This window comes from Mustela nivalis (genome assembly GCF_964662115.1).
Source record: "Mustela nivalis genome assembly, chromosome: 8".
NCBI lineage: Eukaryota > Metazoa > Chordata > Mammalia > Carnivora > Mustelidae > Mustela > Mustela nivalis.
The window spans coordinates 132,599,338-132,619,937 of NC_139027.1; the positions used below are offsets into that span (position 1 = coordinate 132,599,338).

At 51.5% G+C, this 20,600-nt stretch overlaps 1 protein-coding gene across 4 annotated transcripts in view; it reads right to left on the reverse strand.

Moving 5' to 3' along the window:
- The window catches only part of PTGIS (prostaglandin I2 synthase), a gene marked incomplete at its 3' end in the record, with an annotated part of 41,152 nt that overhangs the window by 15,192 nt on the left and 5,360 nt on the right, over positions 1–20,600 (reverse strand). For 3 of the 4 annotated variants that reach the window (XM_082744885.1, XM_082744886.1, XM_082744884.1), the window contains 5 exons: positions 17,194–17,317; positions 15,093–15,271; positions 12,361–12,504; positions 7,340–7,491; positions 968–1,149 (listed from right to left, as the gene is read on the reverse strand). In XM_082744885.1, coding sequence (XP_082601011.1) covers positions 968–1,149; positions 7,340–7,491; positions 12,361–12,504; positions 15,093–15,271; positions 17,194–17,223 — 687 coding nt within the window. In that variant the 5' untranslated portion in view covers positions 17,224–17,317. Of the gene's footprint in view, positions 1–967; positions 1,150–7,339; positions 7,492–12,360; positions 12,505–15,088; positions 15,272–17,193; positions 17,318–20,600 lie in introns of those variants that run through there. The other variant, XM_082744887.1, reaches the window with a different exon arrangement.

The following is a 20,600-nucleotide window of genomic DNA, read 5'->3' on the forward strand; positions in this document are numbered from 1 at the left end:
CAGACATCTCCTCATTCAGAGAGTCCTCACCCACCCCCTTGGCTACAGGAGACCACAGGATCTCTAGTCATGACTCCATTTACACCCCGCATATCCACATCTAAAATCACCCTATATATGCGTTTCCTTGACTGTCTGCCCCCCCCCCCACAGCCAGCGAAAACATAAGCAACAGAAGCAGGTCTTTGAGGCCTATGGGAAGTACTCAAAGGAAATTTTACATAATTCTTCAAAATGACTGCTCTGCATACTCCAAAAATGTCAAGGTTATGAAAAACAATGAAAGGCACAGGAACTGTTCCATACTGAAGAAAACTCAAAAGACAGAATGACTAAATGTACCCTGTGATCCCGCACTGGCCATAGGACCAAGATGAGCCATGAAGGACATTACTGGCACAACTAGCAAAACTGGAAGAGGGACCGACTATTAACTAACGATCCCGAATCTGAGTTAAGTGTCCTGAATGTGATCATTGTACTGGGTTCTGGAAGGAAAAATTCTTGCTCCCAGGAACGTGTGCTCAAGTAATGAGGGGTAAGAGCCATGATGTCTGCAACTTATTTGCAAATGGTTCAGTAAAATAATCACAGTAGGACGGGGTGGGGGAGGAGGTGAGGGGGAAGAGAGAGAACACACGCGATAATGTTCAAAATGGGGAAGTCAAGGTGAAGTGTATGTAAGTGTTTATTAAACTCGTCGCACAGCTTTTCTCCCAGTTTGACCAAACTAAAACCAAAACTGAACACTGAATGACCCATCCTGTCGGTGCTAACGGTCTGGCAGTCTGGAAAGTCAGGGAACTGATGGCTGGGTCTGTGGTCACACACCCACGCCCACACTCACATGGACAAACGTTCACAAATGCACACTTGTACACACACGCACACGTGTGCCTGACAGCACACACAGATGCTCACAGACACAGCCACACCTGCGCGGCCCCGCTCGCACGCCCACACCCACCTGCGTGGCCCAGAGCTGTAGCACCATGGCCCGGGCCTGCATGTCCTCGGACGCGCCGGTCTCCTCCAGGAGCTGCAGGTAACTCTCCAGCCAGCTGCTCCGCTGGGCCCGTGAGGCCAGCCTGGCCGGGGACAGCAGCTTCCACAGGCGACCTTTGACTCGGCACGCGTGGTCCTTGTCCCCTACGGGGCCAGAGCACACAGGCTGGAGGTTACGGATCTCCCTCCAGCCCAGTCCAGGGCCACCCAGCCCGATATCCCATGGGGCCAAGAGTCTGCTGGGTGTCACTTCTCGGGGATGCGGAAAGAGGCGCCAGGGAAGGCCTTGAAATGCTGAGCTGTTATTCCCTGTCTCTCCGGCCCCGGTGGGCAGGAGTGAAGGGCTTGGTCGGTACCACTCGTCTCTGTGTCTCTAATACCCGGCCCGCAGTCGGCGCCCCATCAGTATGCCTTAGGTGAATGGTGCTTCTTACGCCGCAGGGGAAGGAACACGGAACACAGGCAGCATTCTCCCTTCCCAGGCTCCAACCCCAGGGCAACGCCAGCCTGTGCTCATGGGGGGACCCTATGAGCAGACTCAGCATGGCAGCATTCAGGAGACACTGGGATAATCTAACTGCCATCAGGTGGGGACAGACGGGTTTGGGGTCTCACACTCAACTACCTCCAGGGAAGGCAGGGAAGACAGATAAATGAGAGAGGAGGGCCAAGAAGGGGCCGTGGGGAACAGGAGAGGCGGGGCGCCTCTTCTCGGCCTCACCGGCCTGACGGAGAAACCCGGCCCAGCATGGCCAGGGAGCCTAAGTTTTCAGAAGATGATAAAACTCCAGATGTTCATATGGAATCTCCCCATTTTTTCAGGTTACTGTCTGAGCAAGAACTGTGCATCACGCCGCAGGCCACAAAAGCATCTCGGAAGGTCAGCTTTGGCCTGCGGATCGCCAGTTGACAGTGACCATGAAACAAACACGGGTGGGTCACGCTCTGGAGGACCGTGGTGGTGGTGGAAACCATGTACAGATCCAGATGGGTCCACAAGGGCAGACTGCCAAAGGTGTGAAGCTGGGTGCTTATTACGCATATGCTGTGTTAACGCTACAAGACGATGCTGTATTTACACGTGTGTATGCAAATGAAAGACTGGGTTCTTCCGAAATCACCCTTCGGAAAAGAGGATGTTGCTTTGGATTATTACAGGATTCCCAGGCCCTAGGAATTTCTCACGGCTGTTTGGAACCACAAAGCAGTGTCTCAGGAAGACCCACCTACCCAATGGTTCTAAACTGGGTTGCGTGTTACAGGGTATTTGAAAGGTTGGAAAATGTAGGCTCAACTTATATTAAACTATGCACATATTTAAAGCATCTTAGTTACATTTTCAAATACTCTGCCCCATAGGCTGTTCTTGAACCTCTAGACCCTTTCAGGAGATACACCTTATAAGTGATACACTTCTCACCTTTCAGGTGATATACTTCTCAATTTAAAGCAATGAGCCCAACTGTTCACCAACTACATTATCTCTCTGTGTTTCGTAACGTTGGGGGCCCTGGAGAATCACCCCAGAGCTTTGAAATCTCTGGATGCCCAGGTCCCACCACAGAACAATCTTGCCAGAACCTCAGGGGGTGGGACCCAGGCACGCAGAGGGTTTCAGCAGGTGAATGGAGGGTATAGGAAGTGTTAAGTGATCCTAGTTGATGCTCAGTGATGAAAAAGCTAAAGAAAGCAGAGAAATATAACACAGATTTGGAAATGACTGGCATTCTTTGAGGTCTGACATGTACACTACAAACCTTGAATATCACTGTCAACACAGCTTTTAAGGATGACTTTAGAAAGCAATGCAGTATGAAAAGACAATCAGTAGAAGGAGGGAGAATATTTGTAGATCATGGATCTGATAAGGGTATAGTATCCAAAATATATAAAGAACTCCTACGATTCAACAATAACAAAAATCCACCCCACCTCTCAACTCAAGTAAACTGGGATAGCTTAGTTCCCATGCAAAGGGTTATGCAGGAATTGAATGTGTTAACCTATAAAGCACAGAGAGCGATGCCAGGCATAGGCCTAGTAAACAATAGCTATATTATTAAATAAACTAATGAATATTAGCAAATTATTAGTCCATGGAAAATATATTCACATATTGTTTCTATAATTAGGAACTAGTAGCTTGTGAAATAAACAACACAGAGTTCACAGCCAGGGAGACCCAGGTAGAAATCCTAGCGCTGTTCCTTCCTAGAAAGATGATCTCGTGCAAATAATTTGGATCTCTGAGGCTCAGTTTTCCCATCTGTAAAATGGAAGCAACCTAGCTCATGGGATTATCAGGAGGATATAAAAACACAGAACACACTTGGTACTGGTAGGGGCTCTGAGAGAGGGATGTATCTTTAAAGTCTTGTGTTTTCCCTTTGAGATATATTAGATTTTTGCATTAGACTCTGAGTCTCTAAAATAAGAACACCTTTCCCCTCCAAAGCAATATTCAAAGAAAACAGTCCCTTCCCAAATAATCTGGTAAACTGAATGTCCCAGAATATTTAGCTTGGGGTTCTGGTGAACTGTCCCCAATTCCCTCTTGTATGAGAAGCACCAGACTTCCACTCTGGGTGGTTCAGGGAACTTATTTTGGTGCTCATTTCACAATACAATGCTGTAGGATGCTGTAGGCCTTAAACTTGTACAATGTTGTATGTCAATCATAGCTCAACAAAACAGGAAACAAACAAAACCCCTCACAATATACCCACATTTTCCTGCCCCTTTCTCGTGAGATTTCATCCTATCACAGCATATCCCGTTCTGCTTTCCAGGTGCAGCTCTCCTTCATGTGCACGCATCATTTATTTCATCGGTTCCAACCGGGGAAACTTTAGGCTATTTGCAGCATTTGCTATTATGAGCAACGGGGCAAGGAATATCTTTGTATGTTTCTAGGCATGTGTAAGACGTGCTGTAGGATAATTCCTAGTAGTGGAAGTTCAGGATCAAAGGAATGGGCCTTTCTGTTTTGATAGATTCTGCCAAATCACTCTTCCAAAGAGGCCGCACTCTTCACAAGCCCAGCAAGGTCTGGGGGCAGCGTTCAGCCTCCAGCCCCAAGATGAGAAACCTTCCCCGACACTGCCACCTGCTGCCCATATTGGGAAATGCAGCCTTCCTATACTGAGAGCAGGGCTGCTCCCTGAACCACCCAGAGTCCCCGGGATCCCTTGTATGGAGGAATGGGCAATGGAGAGAAACCATTCTTTCCTGGAGAAGCAACGGGGGCTGGGATGTTTCGGGTGCCTTGTCAGGTGCTTTACACACAGGATTTTGCAATCAGACCAACTTTTCATTTTGCTGGTTCTGCCATCTCCCAGCTCCGTGTCCCTGACCAACGACTTCACCTCTCTGAGCCTCAGTTTCCCTACTTGCAAAATGAGTATAATAATGCCAACCTTCTAACCTTGATGGCAGGATTCAAGGACACAAGGAGTTGTCTCTAAAAGAATGCGAAGAGGTAACTCAGAGCGGAGAAGCAAACGGCTGTTTCATCACCGTGGTCAGGGAAATGTCCATAAAGCCAGAGGCCCTTTTTTTGGCCCAACAGATTGGCAAGGTTTTAAAGGCTGACAACTGCTTGTTGACAAGGTTGTGGGGAAATGCAAATTAAAACAAGTTACCTGCCTCTGCCCATCAGATTGGCAAACAAATAGAAAGACTGATAACATCTGGTGGGGAATGACCAGACTCCCTCCCTTCAGGCAGGAGTATGAATTGCTCCATGGTTTTGGACATGATGTGGCAGCAGCTAACAAGAATTTTAATGTGTCTGCCCTTTGACGTGGCAAACCCACTTCCAGAAAACTGTCAGAGAGGAATAAAATCACCAGATGGTAGAGAAGATACAAGTACAATGAAATACTGTAATAGCCACACACACACATACAAGGAAACAATTATAAATACCCACTGGAGGGGGATGGTTGTTTAAATGCTGGCAAGCAAGAGCTGCAAAGATGTCTCAATTCTTCCGCATGTGATTTTATATCCTTCTACTTTGTTAGAGTCATTTCTGATTTATTTTTATCGTGGATTTCCTGGGGTTTTCCCAGCATAGCATGACATCTGCTGCAAACAGGGACAGTGGACCTCTTCTCTACCCATTCTTATAGCAGTAATTGATTTCTCTTATCTAATTGCATTGGCTAACACCACTAGAAGAGGTTTGTGTTGACAGGGAAGAATTCACAGCTACAGTATTAGGTTAAAAAAATTAAATTGCAGACCATAGATATAATCCTTTTCTAAAATACATGGTGAAACTCTAGACATGTATATTTGTCTCTGTCGTAAAATGCAGTATTCCTATAAAACAGTGTGAGGGGGTATATACCAGCACATTAACACTGGTTTCCACAAGAAGCTAGGCTTGGAAGAGTACTGTTACTCTTAACTGTCGACATCTTTGAATTGTTAACCCTAATAATATTTCTTTCTTTCTTTTTTTAAAGATTTTATTTATTTATTTGAAAAAGAGCATGAGCGGGGTGGGCAGGGAGGGAGAAGCAGACTCCCCACCGAGTAAGGAGCCTGACACAGAGCTCCATCCCAGGACCTGAGCTAAAATCAGATTCTGAACTGACTGAGCCACCCAGGTGCCCCAAGAATGTTTCTTTCTTAATTTAAACAATCTAATATTAATTTTGATTTTTAAAAAATACATAAAGGAAATGGGGTCACAAGCTGTTGAGAGCACTTATTGAGACCACGTGTAACCTAGTATCTGGCTTATAGAAAGTCCTCAACAGAAAAGTGCTTTTTTCTTATTACCTCAGCTATTCCTAACAGTCAGCCTGTTGGACGATCCTATTGTTTTTCCCATTTTACAGATGAGATCGCTGAGGAACAGGGACTATATATAGGATCCAGTAAATCATCTCAAGCCACCTGAGCTGAGAGCCTGTCTCAATCACTCCCTTCAATGGCCCCTTCGGAGAAAGGACCTAGGGCAAAAAGAAGTAACTTGCCCAAAGTCATCAGCGCAGAAACCCAAGAGCAGGGATCTGAATCCAGGTTTTGCTGGACACACGTTATTTCTCTAACCTCCTGTGCCACATGCAGCTTCCTGGCCTCCCTGGAGAGTTGGATCCAGCTGAAGTGGGATGGGGCTTGGGGACTTGTACCATTAACAAGGGCGCCAGGGGATTCTTCTCACTAGGTAGTTTGAGACCCAGTGGCCAGAAGACAGTGCAGCCCAGTGATTCCCATGGCCCCAGGTACTGAATCCCACCAGAACCTCTTTACCAATACTGAGTCCCCTCGGGAGCCACAAAAATAAATGGGGTGGAATTTCACAAACCCAAGTGGAAATACTTGAGATGTAGCATTTCATGAACATGCTAAATGGTTGAACAATTCCTTCAGTGTGCAAGATCAATACTGTAAGAGCGGAGGGTTGATAACTAAGAGAAATGAAGGCCACGAGAAACACAGACAAGAACAGCCTAAGTCACAACAGCCTCAAACTGGGAACGACCCCACATCCATCAACCAGGAAATGGACAAATCGTGGTACATCACCCTAACAAAACGCTATGCTACCATGAAAACGGACTACAGACCCATAAGGCAATCTGGCCGAAGTTGATAGACAAGAAGCTGAGAGTCAGAAGCCAGACACAGACGGGCACACATGGCCTGATTCTATTTATGGGAAGCTCAAGAAAGGTAAAACTAATCCGAGGTGAAAGGAACCCATCCAGTGGCTTCCTCTGTGGGGTGGATATTGACTGGGAAAGGCCATGAAGCATTTAGATTTACCTCTCAGCTGTGCATTTAGGACCTGTGTGCTCTCGTCTATGAAAACTGTATCTCAGGGGCACCTGGGTGGCTCAGTGGGTTAAGCCTCTGCTTTCGGCTCAGGTCATGATCTCGGGGTCCTGGGATCGAGCCCCTCGTCAGCCTCTCTGCTCAGCAGGAAGCCTGCTTCTCCCTCTCTCTGCCTGCCTCTCTGCCTATTTGTGATCTCTGTCTGTCTGTCAAATAAATAAACAAAATTTTAAGAAAAAAAAAAAAAGAAAAAGATCAGTAAAAAAAAGTAACAGAAACCTTTACAAATAGAATAAAAATAACACACAAATAGGTGTCTAGGCCCTACCTCAGGTGTGCTGTATCTGCCAGGAACCCCAGCTCTGGCCTGCACCCTGCCCCCCACCATTGTGCTCTTGCATACGCCCAGTGACAGGGATCTCACTGCTTCCCTGGGCGAGAGAATGTCCTTCCTCTTAGGCTGTCTGTGATCCTTCACCTGGAGCGTGGGCTCCCTGAGTCCCTCTCCTGCCCCACCACCCACCACGGCGCCCGCGGTGCTTACCCACTGAAAGGGAGCCACGTGCCAGTTTGGGGAGCAGGAGATCGAGCTGGCGGAAGGTGTGGAAGACATCGGCTGAGTGGGCGCGGTCCTGGGCCTGGCTCTCATGGGTACGCGGCAGAGCTTCGACTCCGTACAGGGTCAGGTAGCCAGCTCTGCGGGCGGCAAACAGTGGGTGAGGGCGTCCTCCTTGGGCACACTGGCGAAACCTTCCTGCAGCGGCTTGCAAGCGTTTTGTCATGCACGGAGCTAAGGAGCACCTGCTTTTCCCGCTTCACGCCGGACTCTTCTGCACCAGGGAGTCAGCAATGGAACAAACAGACAGAGCACTCCAGCCCTCAGGGGCGGCCCCCCCCATGCGGAACACAGACAGCCGGCAACAGAGTACATGAACAAGTCCTACCCGCCGGTCCTCAGAGATGAGGACAAACAAAGCTGCCTGGAAGGTGGGGGGGCAGTGAAGAGTGAAGGGGGTCTCAGAGTATGAAGAGCGGGGTGGGGGGGTATCAGGGCAACATCCCGAGCCAGGAAGCAGACGCAGGGTTGAAGAGCAGCGAGGAGGCCAGTGAGGCTGGAACGGAGGGACTGAGGGGGCAGCAGGGCAAGATGGAGGCCCCGATCAGGAAAAGAGGCTATTGACCCTACAGATGAAGTCAGGGCAGGCTTCCTAGAGGAGGCAGGGTCTGAGCTGAGTAGGGAGAAGGGTAGACGAAGGGGAGCGGGCCAAAAGCACAACCTGGGCCAAGGCTCAGAACTGAGGGGGCAAGCATGGTCTGGTCAGAGAGCTGCTAGGTGTCCCTGGCGCAGGCACTGGAATGTGGGGGGACAAGCACGGGAACACCAGGGGGGTGGCAGGGCCGGTGATGCAGGGCAGGGCAGGGGGCTGGGTGGCCACGGGGAGAAGGCTGGGCTGGACCTGAAGGGTGGTGGGAGTCTGAACTGGAAGTACAGGGCCTGGCGGGGTACGGACAAAGGATGAGTCCCAGGAGAGACTATGAGCACTCAGGCTGACCACAGGAATGCTCTTAAAGAAAATGCTTTCGCCACCAGCCACTTGTAAATGTTCCAAAAGCCCAGCCACACCCGCTTCCGTCCTGGGAGAAAAGCCACAGGTTTTCACTTTTTCCATGCGGTGGGAGAGACTGGCCCTCTGCAGAGATGCCCTGACCTGTCCCATTAGCTGCTGCTCATCCCTGATCTCCCAGGAGAGGGACTTCCCGAGGGTGGAAGCAGGAATTGGGGGGGGGGGGTGCCAGAGAGGCCAGGCCGGTCTAGAACTCCTCTGTCCCTCATCTGTGCAGTGAGGGCTCTGAACAGATCTTCTATCAATATTCAAAGGAGGGACAGACGGATGGGCCGGAGGTTGTGTGAATAGACAGGGGTGGGGGTGGGGGGAGGGGGGTGGGTGGCTGGACGGATGGTTGGGAGAGAGGGAGGGCGGATGGGTGAGAATTTGATCCTAAGAACACGATCTTGGGAGAAACTGCAGGGTCATCCTGATTCTGAGCTCGGTCACCCAGGCTACTCCTGTGCCACCTTTCCCCTGCCTCCGTCTCCCTCATCTGGCCTGGCTTCCATGCCCCCCAGAGATGGAAAGCTCACAACTGACCCATCCCACTGCTCTAAGACGGCAGCGCTTCCTTCGGAAGAGCGGATCCTCCCAGGCTTGTACCTCTGCATCCTACTCGTCCCACTGCCCCTCCAGTCACATGAGGCCCCAGGACCCTGTTCTCCAGACCAGTGCCCCCAGTTTCCTTCCAGCAGAGTTGTAACGGTGCAACTCGCAAACTGGATTCAGCCCACCGACATGTTTGGTTTGGTGAAAAGAGTTTTCCTACAAACAAACCAAACGATTGGGAAAACCTCACAAAATCTGGATGCCCTCTCTTATCTCATGTTGGAAAAGGACCCCCCCCCCTGCAAAAAACCTGCAGTCCTTCCTGGTAACCCTGGGCAGCCATGGAGTCACAGCTGCCGCCCTTATCCTGGAGCTGGGGCAGCCAGCCCTGTGGTTTCTGGTTCCACTTGCACCAGTGTTTCCCTTAAAGCAGAGAACCATTTTCCTGTGTGTGTATATATATATACATATATTTCTATCAAAAATAACCCCAGGGGCGCCTGGGTGGCTCAGTGGGTTAAAGCCTCTGCCTTCGGCTCAGGTCATGATCCCAGAGTCCTGGGATCGAGCCCCGCATCAGGCTCTCTGCTCAGCCCGGAGCCTGCTTCCTCCTCTCTGTCTGCCTCTCTGCCTACTTGTGATCTCTCTCTGTCAAATAAATAAATAAAATCTTAAAAAAAAAAAATAACCCCAGTAAAGCCTAAGTAGGCCGTGAGGTTTCCCACTGTGGATGGGAGGGTCCCTCCTGTGGCACCTGCACAGCAAAGGGACCAGGACAAGGCGGCAGACAGAATAAATCGTGGTGCGTAAACACACACGACCTGTAGGTGGTGCTAGAAGTCAGGAAGAAAAATAAAGCCGGCAGGGAGCTGGGGGAGGAGTGGGGGCTATCCTATGAACCGGGTGTCAGGAGTGGCCTCTGCAAGAAGATATCACTTGCCACGTGAATGAAGTGAGGTGAGAGCCATGCGGACATGTAGGGAACAGCATTCTTGGGAAAGGGAACAGAAAGTGCAAAGCCCTTGGGGCAGGACGTGTGCTGGGCTGCAGCTGATCACGCAGGAAGATGGGGGCCAGGGTGAGAACTTTGGACAGGACTCTGACAGAGGCAGGAGAGCCATAGGATGGGTTGGAAGGCCTAAGTGGTGGCATCTCTTGGTTTGGGGCCACCCGAGCCTGCACCTCCTGTCATCCAACTCAGTCGTTCCCTTCCTATCTCAGTGGCTGCAGATGGCACCAAGAAGGCCAAGTCCACCAGGCCAAGAAACAGAAGCTCCAGGCCAGGCCTCAGATCCCGAAGACAGGGATCCGTTTACATGTGATTCCCTCCACTCCCCACCCCCACATGCACCGGGTGTTACCATGGGCGTAAACAGACTCGGCTGCCCCCACACTGCGCCCACGTCCCCCAAGGGCACAGCCTCCCCGCCTTTTCTCAACCAAGGACATAGGGTGACAGGAGCCAGGAGCTATGGGAGACACCCTGCTGTGAACCTGCTGTGTGGTTTTAGCTGCTCCTCTCTGGGCCTCAGCCCCCCTTCCCCGCAATCTCACAATGACAAGGTGGACGGCACCAGCATCACCCGCACAAATTACAGCCCTTGACGGTGCTCGCACCACTCCGAGGTGACAGAAGACAGGCGCGGACCACTTATACAGCAAGGGTGTACGTGAGAGTGGGGATCCTGCCGGGCTGCCTGGGTGGCTCTGTCGGCTGGGTGACTGGCTCTTGATTTCAGCTCATCATGATCTCAGGGTCATGAGATCGAGCCCCGTATCAGGCTCCGTGCAGAGCGTGGAGTCTGCTGGAGATTCTTTCTCACCCTTCAACCTCCCCCCCACTTGCTCTCTCTCTTTCTTAAATCGATCAATAAAATCAAATCTTTATTTTAAAAAGTGCAGGCTCTATAGCCAGCCCCGCCATGACCCCAAATGATGGGACTCTGGGCCAATGTCTTAGGCTCTCTGGGCCTCAGTTTTTTCATCTGTTGAATGGGGTTTGTAAAGTTCCAGCCTCGTGAAGCTGTTGTGAGGGTGAAAAGTGTTAACACACATTGAGCCTACATGTGAGCACATACGTAGGTGTCATAAACGTACCTGTGTGCCCAGATGTGTCAGCGAAGGCCTGGCCCTTATTCTGAAATCATGTCTCTAATTTCTTTTGCAGTAGTTGAAATGGTCTTTGGTTTTTGAAATGCTGGTCAGTTACTGGGACTACCAGAAATCCACGGACTATCTTTCCAGCTCTTTCCTGTTGCCTGTGCCCATGCTCCCCGACCCCCTCAAATCCTCAGCAGGTCCTACCAAGTCCGTCTGTCCCCCAGAGCTACCACTTGTCGCCATTTCCTGGTCACCTCCAGGTCCAGACTCCTGTTCTCTCACCCAGCCAACATCAACAGCCTCCTAACACGAACCTCCTGCCTCTTCAGCCACAACCCCCACCCCCACCCCACCCAACCAAGCTTGGTCTCGTCCGCAGCCAAAGAGAGCTTTAAAACCCAAGCCCAATCATGTCACACCCCTGCCCCAACCCCCAGTGTCACTCATCTTACTTAGAATAAATTCCAAAGCCCTTCCCCGCCTTGAGGCTCAGTGAGACCCTGTTTCCCAAAGCCAAGTGCTCTGACCTCTTCTGGCCCTCTGGCCAAGCACCCTCCCCCCTCCACCCCTCTGCACCTGCTGACTCCTTTGCCTACAATCTCAGCAGGGGTGGATGGGGGGTGAGGGGGTAGCACTTGTAGCCAGCCCCCAACTCTGAGGCCAGAAGCTCGGAAAAGCCCTCCTTTCCAGTCTGGTCAAAAGAGTCCCCTAGGCACTCGCGCCCCTTCTGCTGCTCTCTGCATTATTCTCTCAATTATTCCCCTCTCGGACGTATCTGTCTTTATTTCCTGGTTTGTGATCTGTCTCTCCAGCTCGTGTAAGCTGTATGAGTTTCGGGGTGTTGATTCCCCCCTGCTGTATGCCCGGAGCTTGGAATCGTGTCTGCCACTGCCGAAGGAAGGGACGTTGGATAGTGTGCTGTGTGATCTGAGTTTACAAGATCTGGTAAAAAAAAATTAAAGTCCTGGGTTGGTCTCCCAAATACTGTTTTCCTGGATGTGAAGTCCAAGGTTTGGAAGCCACGGGACAAGATGGTCTCTAAAACCTTGTTCTGCTCTTCCCTCTCCAGACCGCTGGCAAGGTCCCTCTCCCTGACCCGGGTGAGCCTCCTTTTCAACTCATAGCCTGAGCCAGGTAAACTCCTGGGGTCGCAGATACAACAGGTCATCTATTGTCTTTGCGTTGCATGTCCCAAACTGCTTCCCCACCCATAAAGTCTTCATGGCTCCTATGGCCACGATCAGTGGCTGACCCAGGCCCGGGGAGCTGGGCTCCATTCCCGAGATGCGGAGCCACCCTGGCTCACCTGAGCAGGCAGCTGTAGGAGAAATCGAGGAGACCCATCTCGAGCCAGCCACCGGCCGCTTCTGAGGTGTCACCCAGCAGGACGGTGCGGAGGTTGCTATACATGGCATCCGTGAGTGCCTGGAGGTCTCTGTGGAGGAGGGTCCTAGGGCAGGGAACAGAGTGAGGGTACAGCCTCCGAAGGGGAACGTGCACATAGGCATCCCCCATCCCGAAACCTTAGGGTCCCAGGGCTTTGGTTCCTCATTGGCAATGGGGGCCTGCAGAAAATTGGCATAAATATGATATTATTATTATTATTATTATCATTGTCGATAACAATGACAGTGGCAGTTGCTTTTTATTGTGCCAAGTGCCATGATCTCATTTCATCTTTTGACAACTCTAGGGATCCCGGGTACTACCATGGCACCCAGACAGAGAAACTCAGGGACAGAGAAGAACGCAACTTTCCCAAGGTCACACAGCCAGTAAGTGATGAAGCTGGGATTGAAACCCTGGTCTGCCCGACCCCAGGGTCTGAACTCCCGACCGCGACAGTCTGTCCCTCCTCGGGACACACAAGCTCAGATAAGGAGCGCACACACTTCTGGAGGAGAGAGAACTAGCCAGGAGACTCTTTGTCCTTGAGATCTGAAGTTAGGGACACCTGTTTGGGTAAAGCAACCCCCCGACCAAGGACTGCGAAGATGTGACCCTGAGTAAAGGCAACACGAGGAATCAGGTCGCCTGAACTGGCGATCTGGTCTCACCGCATGTGCCTAGGAGCCTTGAGGGTGTGCAGTTAAAGCTGAAGCCCCTCTATACTGAGCCTCCACAGTACACGGAGCCAACACAGAGCCAAGGCTGAGCCTGTGATTAGAAGCCAACCCAAGGGAGGATCTTGTGTCTGAGGTGAAGGCCCCTTTGGAGCATGTGCAGGCATCTAGACCAGAAAAGGTCACCCCCCCACCCCGCATCCTCCACACCGCCCCCCCCACCCGCCGCCAAGCCCACAGTGTCCACGTAACATGGCAGAAAGAACATTTCACAGAGACACCTCGCAGCAGCACCGAGAACAGGCCCAGTGCGCTGACCCAGCTCTCTGTCCCCACCTGCTGTTCGGAATCAGGGTGGACCCCTGTAGATGGAGAAAGCCACTGGGTTCTAGATTAACTCAAGAGGGGAAAGCCTCCAGAAGAAAGCCCCCAGGAAATATAAGCTTTGGGATGTTCAAGGTGAAACGTTGCTGGAGACATGAGAGACGTGACACAGGTGAGAGAGCGTGTGAAAGGGCTTACTGCCGTGCCTTGCACATGGTAAGTGCTGGATAAATGGGAGCTAGCCTAGTGATTGACCTTGACCCACCGGTGACCCAGACCCCACACTAAGCAACAGTCTTCGACGGAGACAGTAGCCCTTAACAGACGTGGGAGCTATGCCCAGAAGACCACATGCTGGCTGATGGGGAATTCCTAGGAACACTCAGGGCAGACAGTGGAGGAAATTCGCAGGAACTCTCAGCGCAGACACTGGAGGAAAGTGGAGGCCTCCCTGGGTAGGGGGGCAGAATGCAGTGAACTGGGGATTCTTATTGCCAATGGGACCTAATGGTCCCCCTAGAATGCCAGGACTGAGGACACTTGGGCTCAAAAATACTCTTAGCAGCCACCCCACAAAGCCAAGGTCAGACTGGGAATCACCTCTCACTGAGGTTCATGTCACACTCTGGCTTTCCTCAGCTTTAGCAGTCCTGCAAAACCCATTCTAGACGCTTTTCCTAACCCCAGGACGCTATCCTTCCTGGAGACAGACCACTTCGAATCACCATCAGACTGCGTGAACTCTAGCAGACCCAGAGACTTCTTTCCTCAGTATGTCAGCTGGAGGGGACTAGGCTGGGGAGTCTGCAAACCTGAGTTTGCAGGGGTGCCATCTGCTAACGGAGGACTGTGGGGAAGTCACTTTACTTCCCTGAGTCTGTTTCCTCAACTGTAAGACAGGGATGAAAGTACCTATCTCTTGAGGCAACGGCACAGAGAGTAAAGCGTTCCTAGCGAATACCAGCATATGGTAGGCAAGTCGGCATCGTGGTGCAACCCCGCCCCGCACCTAGATGGTGACTGGCGTAGAGTAGGTCCTCAGATATTTGCAGACGTAATGAATGCAGAATAAATGTGCTCACATATCCTCTTGTTGACAGAATGATTCCTGTGTTTCAGGACTGGCACCACTTTCTTGCTGTGTGACCTAGGGCAAGTCACTGCTCCTCTCTGGGTCCCAGTGTCCTCGTCCAAAAAGTGGGGGCTATAAGGGACTTACCCTCCAGCATCACTGGGAAAGCTAATGAGATCACAGAATATGGACTCAAAAACAATAATCACCCCACCCACTTCCCTTCCTTTTACAATGAGGAAACAGAGGCTCAGAGAGGGCAAGGGACTTGCTCAAAGTCACACAGTTAGGAAGTGATGGAGCTGAGATCTGAATCCAGGTCTGGCTGACCCAAACCCCGGGCTCCTCCTACTGAAATCAGACCTGCCTCCTAAAACAAATAAAGATGAAAGCAGCCTTTCTTCTGCCCAATTCTCTTGGGCTATTATTTGTTTTGTTTGTTTGTCTTCTCAGGACAGAATGCTGTTACTGGATGCCTGTTGCAGAGACGAACTCGGGCCGCACGGCACCTAGGCTACCCAGGCAGAAGCCCGTCAGGCCCTCCCCGGCCTCCCGCAGGCCCCGTCTCCAGCCACTCACGGTTTCATCTTGGCCTTTTCATCACTCGGGCTGTAATGTGGGAGCTGCACATCAAAAATCCTCTCCATGAGGAAGACAGCATAGGCGTGGAAGTCCAGCTTGCTGCGAGACTCCCACACCACCGTGTCATAGGAGTGGGGGTCCAGGAGGACGGTGACATACCTGCCCCCGACCAGCACCTGTGGGAGGTCAGCAGGGACAGAGTGAGGAGAGCCGTTATGAAGGACAGCAGCTCTCAGGGCCTGGGGCCCACCTTGTGCTAGACACTTAACACACAGTGTCCTCTCAGCCACCCCTCATGACGACCCTATGAGGTCGGGACCACTGATGGCCTGAAACTGAGGCTTAGAGCAGGCACAGGATGAGCCCGAGATCACGCAGCTGAGACGTGGTAGAGTGAGGACAGCTACTGGCTTTTCTGCGTCACAGGTTGTGCTCTTGACCACCTCGCTCTTAAGCACCTCCCACCATTATCTCGGTTACTGCCAGATCCCCAGCCTCCGGGGGCGAGTCTGCCCCCCAGAAGGCAGCAGATGGATGCTGTGTGCATCTTGGGTGGGCAGACGGACGGATGGATGAAGGGATGCTGTTGGGTTCAGGCTAGCGGACGTGCCAGCAGTACCTGCTTCTGCGGGAGGCTACGCTGCCCAAGAAGGGAAGGAGCCATGGAGAGCTGTAAGCCTGTAATTAACAAAGGAAGTGGCGTTCTTCCCTCAAACATCTGCTGGGGCAGGTCGCGGGGGGAGTGAGAGGGTGCGGGTCACACAATCCTAACCACCCACTGCCTTGGCCCCTGTTTCCAACGTGTGATCTGGGAGTCACGTTAATCAAACTCTTATAAAATACAGACCATCAGGTCATGATCTCAGGGTCATAAGATCAAGCCCCGCATTGGGCTTTGTGCTGATTCCTCCTCTCTCTCTCTCTCTGTCCCACCCCCACCCGCTAAAATAAATAAATAAATCTTTGAAATATAGGCCAATATCCAAGAAAATATGCTGTTGGACAGCTGTTGAACAGATTGGTAGATGGGTGGGTCAACAGAAGGATGTCGTCAGTGAATGTATGTTGGATGGAAAGATGAATGCAGGAGTAGCTAAAGGTTAGCTGGAAACTAAAAGTCTGAATGAATGTTGCGTACACGATGGCAGGGTCCTTGGTGGATACTGGGTAAAAGGATTAAAGGATGAATGCTGGATGGGTGGAACTTGAAAGGATGCATAGAAGGTAGATGGATGTGGTGGTTGTTTGGATGTTGAGGGGATGGATGGATGGACGGATGGACGGATGGACGGATGGATGGAGATATAAACCGATGCATACAGAGTGCACAGACATTGGATACTGGATGGATAGGTAACCAGATGTTAGGTTAATAGTGGCAGGTGGGCGGGAAGATGGGTAGATAAATGGAAGTTGGTAGAAACTGAACATATGGAGGTTCAGTCAATTAACTGCCTGACTCTTGATCTTAGCTCAGGTCTTGATCTCACAGTTGTAAGTTCAAACCCTGCACTAGGCTCACCCAAAAAAAGATACTGAATGTATAGATAAAAACTGGATAGACGTTAGGTACATGAATGGAGGGATGCTAGATACATTTGGGTAGACAGATGAAAGGTTGGGTGATGGATAAATGGATGGATAGACAGATGTTAGATAGATATATGGAAAGATGGGTGAGTGGACAGAGGTTTGATGGAAACGGAGAACATGAATGAGGGTTTAGTGGATAGTAGGATGGAAAGATGCTGCTTATATACTGAGTAGACAGGAAGATGGATAAATGTTGGCTGGATGGATGGTTGTTGGGTAGATGGAAGCTGGGTGGATGGACAGGGGTTGGCTGGATGGACATACAAGAACTGGACATCGAATGACTTCATGACGGGAAGATGCTAAAGGGACAATGAAGGAACGGATGTTGGTTAAGTGCCGGCTGTACAGTCGGATGGAAAAATGGAGAGAAAGTTGGTAGGACCAGTGGATCGGTGGGTTAGTGTATGGAAGGATGTAGAAGGAATCTCCCAACACCAGGTATGGCCAGCCCAGCTGCTCATCTCCTTCCCTTCCTGCCCCTAGAGGCACCGGCGGCACTTACAGTAAAGATATCACCATGCTTCTTCTTCATCCTAGTGAGGAAGCTGGCAGCATCTTTTCCAAACTCCAACGCATGGCCCAACCAAGGGATACTGCCCAGGTCCAGGGGAGGCTCGCCAGGTCGCCTGCAGAAGCCACAGTACTTATCACCATTTGATTAAGCAGGGAAGAAGACAAAAAGAGTGGGGTATGGGGTGTGATTTTTAAGTAGACTGGGCAGAGAAGGCTTCCCTGAAATATTTGAGAAAGACCTGAAGGCGGTGAGGGAAGGAGCCACATAGATATCTGGAAGAAGAGCCTTCCGGACAGAAGGAGCAAGTGCAAAGGCCCTGAGGCTCCATCATGCCTGGTGTGTTCCTAGAACAATAAGTAAGCCAATGTGGCTGGATTGGAGGGAGCAAGGGGAAACAGCAGAAGCTGAGGCCAGATTGGTAACGGATGCCAGACCATGCAGGGGTCTGGACATACCTGTCAGGACTTTAGTCTCTCCTCTGAGTGAGGTGGGAGCCCCAGGAGTCTCGAGTAGCAAAGGGACATGATTTGACTTAGGCTTTTTTTTCTTTCCCAGAATCCCTTTGGCTGCTGAGTAGAAGATGGATTACAGGGGACCAAGAGCAAAAGCTGGGTGACCAGCAGACCTTGGTACATGTTAGGGAGTCCAAACACTTCCCTGTGGGTGCGAGAGCTTTCTAGAACTCAGTAGTACAAAGACCCAGAGCTCTCTGCCTGAGCCGGCCTGGACAGGGCTTTGTTCACCTCATACTCCCTGTCATGCCCACAGGGAAAGGTGGAGACTGGAGAGCATGGTGGGAGTGGCAGAAGGTAGTGGAAGGACTGGCCTGATCACTGACCCCCGGCTGGCCCACCATCCTCGGGGGGAGGGGCTGTTAGCTAGGGAGAGCTACGACACCACCATGACTGACCCAGACTGGAAGGAGTGTTCTCATCTTAGAATTATCAGGACCACAGGGACGCAGAGAGCTCCCGGTCTGCTGAATGACTGAGTCATCCCATCTCCGGTCACTGCGGAGTCATTGACTCGCTCAGCAAATACTAACTAGGGAGCAGGTGCTGCTCTGCGTGCTGGAGATACAGCCGCGGACGGAGAGGCGAGGAGCCTGACTTCACGGCGCTTCCATACTTTCATAAGGGGAGGCAGACAAAAAGAAAAAAAAAAGCAAACTCATTTCAGGGAGTGGGAAGTGTGATAAGATAAAGGAGATAGAATTCAACAGTAAAAAGACAAAGAGTCACCATGGGTGGCTCCGACAGGTGTCCCACTCTTGATTTAGGCTCAGGTCGTGATCTCAGGGTCATGAGATTGAGTCCTGCGTCAGGCTCCACACTGGGCATGGAGTCTGCTTGGGATTTTTTCTCTCCCTCTCCCTCTCCCCCAGCTCCCTCTCACGCTCTCTGAAAAAAAAAAAAAAAAAAAAAAGGACAACCCAATTTTAAAATGCACAGAGGATCTGAATGGACAGTCCAGTCCCCCACAGAAGAGGTACAATCGGCCAGCCAGCACACGAAAAGATGCTCAACGTCCTGAGGAACGGGGGAAATGCAAAACCACAGAGTGGGTCCCCTTCACGCCCAGGTGGCTGCAATCCAAGGAAAAACGAGCAAAGTAACCACAGGCGATGACAGGGAGAAATGGGGACCCTCCCCTATTTCCGGTGGGACGTAAAATGGGGCGGCTGTTTCGGAAACTCGCCTGGCAGGTCCTCGAAAGGTTAAACAGCGTTACTGTACGAGTACACCCCAAGGAGCTGAAAACGGAAGCTCAGGAACAACCTCTGACGCTAGCATTCACGGGCGCGTCCTGCACAGCCGCCAAAAGAGGGAGCCAGCGCGGGAAGTCCCATCGGCTGATGAACGGAGAGACCAAATACAGGTGCCCGGGGCCACGGACGGGTCCTCAGCCACAAAGAGGAACAAAGTACTGATTCACGCCACAGTGTGCAAGAACCTCCAAGCCACCGCGCTAAGTGAAAGGAACCAGACACCAAAGGTCATGATCTATTTCCATGGAATGTCCAGAAAAGTCACCTCCATAGAGATGGAAAGGAGATTAGTGGTTGCTGGGGGGTGGAGGGGAGGGGAGAATGCGGAGTGAGTGCTAATGGGGATAGAATTTCTTTCAGGGATGACAAAAAATATCCTGGAGTTAGGCGGTGGTGATCATGGCACAACCTTGTGGCTGTTCTAAAACCCACTGAGCTGTATACTTGAAAAGGCTGAATGGTAGAGTATGCAAATTATAGGTCCTTAAGAAAGTAGGATGATAGAACACAGTGAGGGGGACTGGTTTAGAGAAGGAGTCCGGGAAGGCCTCCCCAAGGAGGTGCCACGTGAGCAAAGACCAGCAGGATGAGAAGGGAGTGCAGTGGAAGAGTGGGGAGAAGAGGCTTTCAGGCAGTGGGAATAGCAAGTGCAAAGGCCCTGGGGTGGGAGCATGCCTGTGAGGTTTTCAAGGCAGCAGGAGCCGGTGTAGCTGCAATGGAGAGTGTGGGGGTGAGAGGCAGGACATGACCCATGGCCAGGGTCAGGCTTCCACGCAGGGTGCCATAGGGAGCCCCCAGAGGTTTGGAAGTGGGAGCTGGGAAGTGATGAAGCTATGCTTGTAAAAAGGCTCAACACAGGAGCGCCTGGGTGGCTCAGTTGGTTAAGCGGCTGCCTTCAGCTCAGATCATGATCCCAGGGTCCTGGGATCGAGTCCCACATCGGGTTCCTGCTCCGCGGAGAGCCTGCTTCTCCCTATTCCTCTGCCTGCTGCTCTGCCTACTTGTACTCTCTATCTCTCTGTCAAATAAATAAAACCTTAAAAAAAAAAAGTCTCAACATAGAGACTACTGAGATCAGCCAGGGGAGCAACAATGGAAGTGGAGGCGAGTCTAGCATCCGGTTCTCCTACGTCCAGGACGGGGTGGGGGGGCTTTTCTTCCCCCAAGACACCTTTGGGGGTAGGGGCAGGGCTAGAGCTTCCTTTCCTTGCTCTTTGTCCAGGCTGCTGCCCGAACTCCCCCACAAGCCAGGTGTTATTTCTGGCAACTTCCATTGTCCCCCCAGAAAAGTCCCAAGGAGGCTCAGACAAAGGCAGGAAGCTGGGAGCCCAGGCGTCTGACTCCTGATGTGGTCACTGGCTCTCGGAGGCTGGGCCCTGAAACCAGCTCCGGCCCAGGCCACATTCCAGGGTGACTCAGCCGTCAGCTAGCAGGGATGAAGGAGGCTCTATTTTGGGGTCTGCGGTCTCTAGCCTCACCCACTGACACTCTCACTATTTTGAGGCACTGCTGGGCCCTGGGGAGTGCTGGACCTTCTCATCCCCAGCTCCTGCCCACACCGCCTGCCCTTCCTGTTTCAGATTCCGGGACACCTTCTCTAACCACCACCACCCCCCTTTCGCCCCAG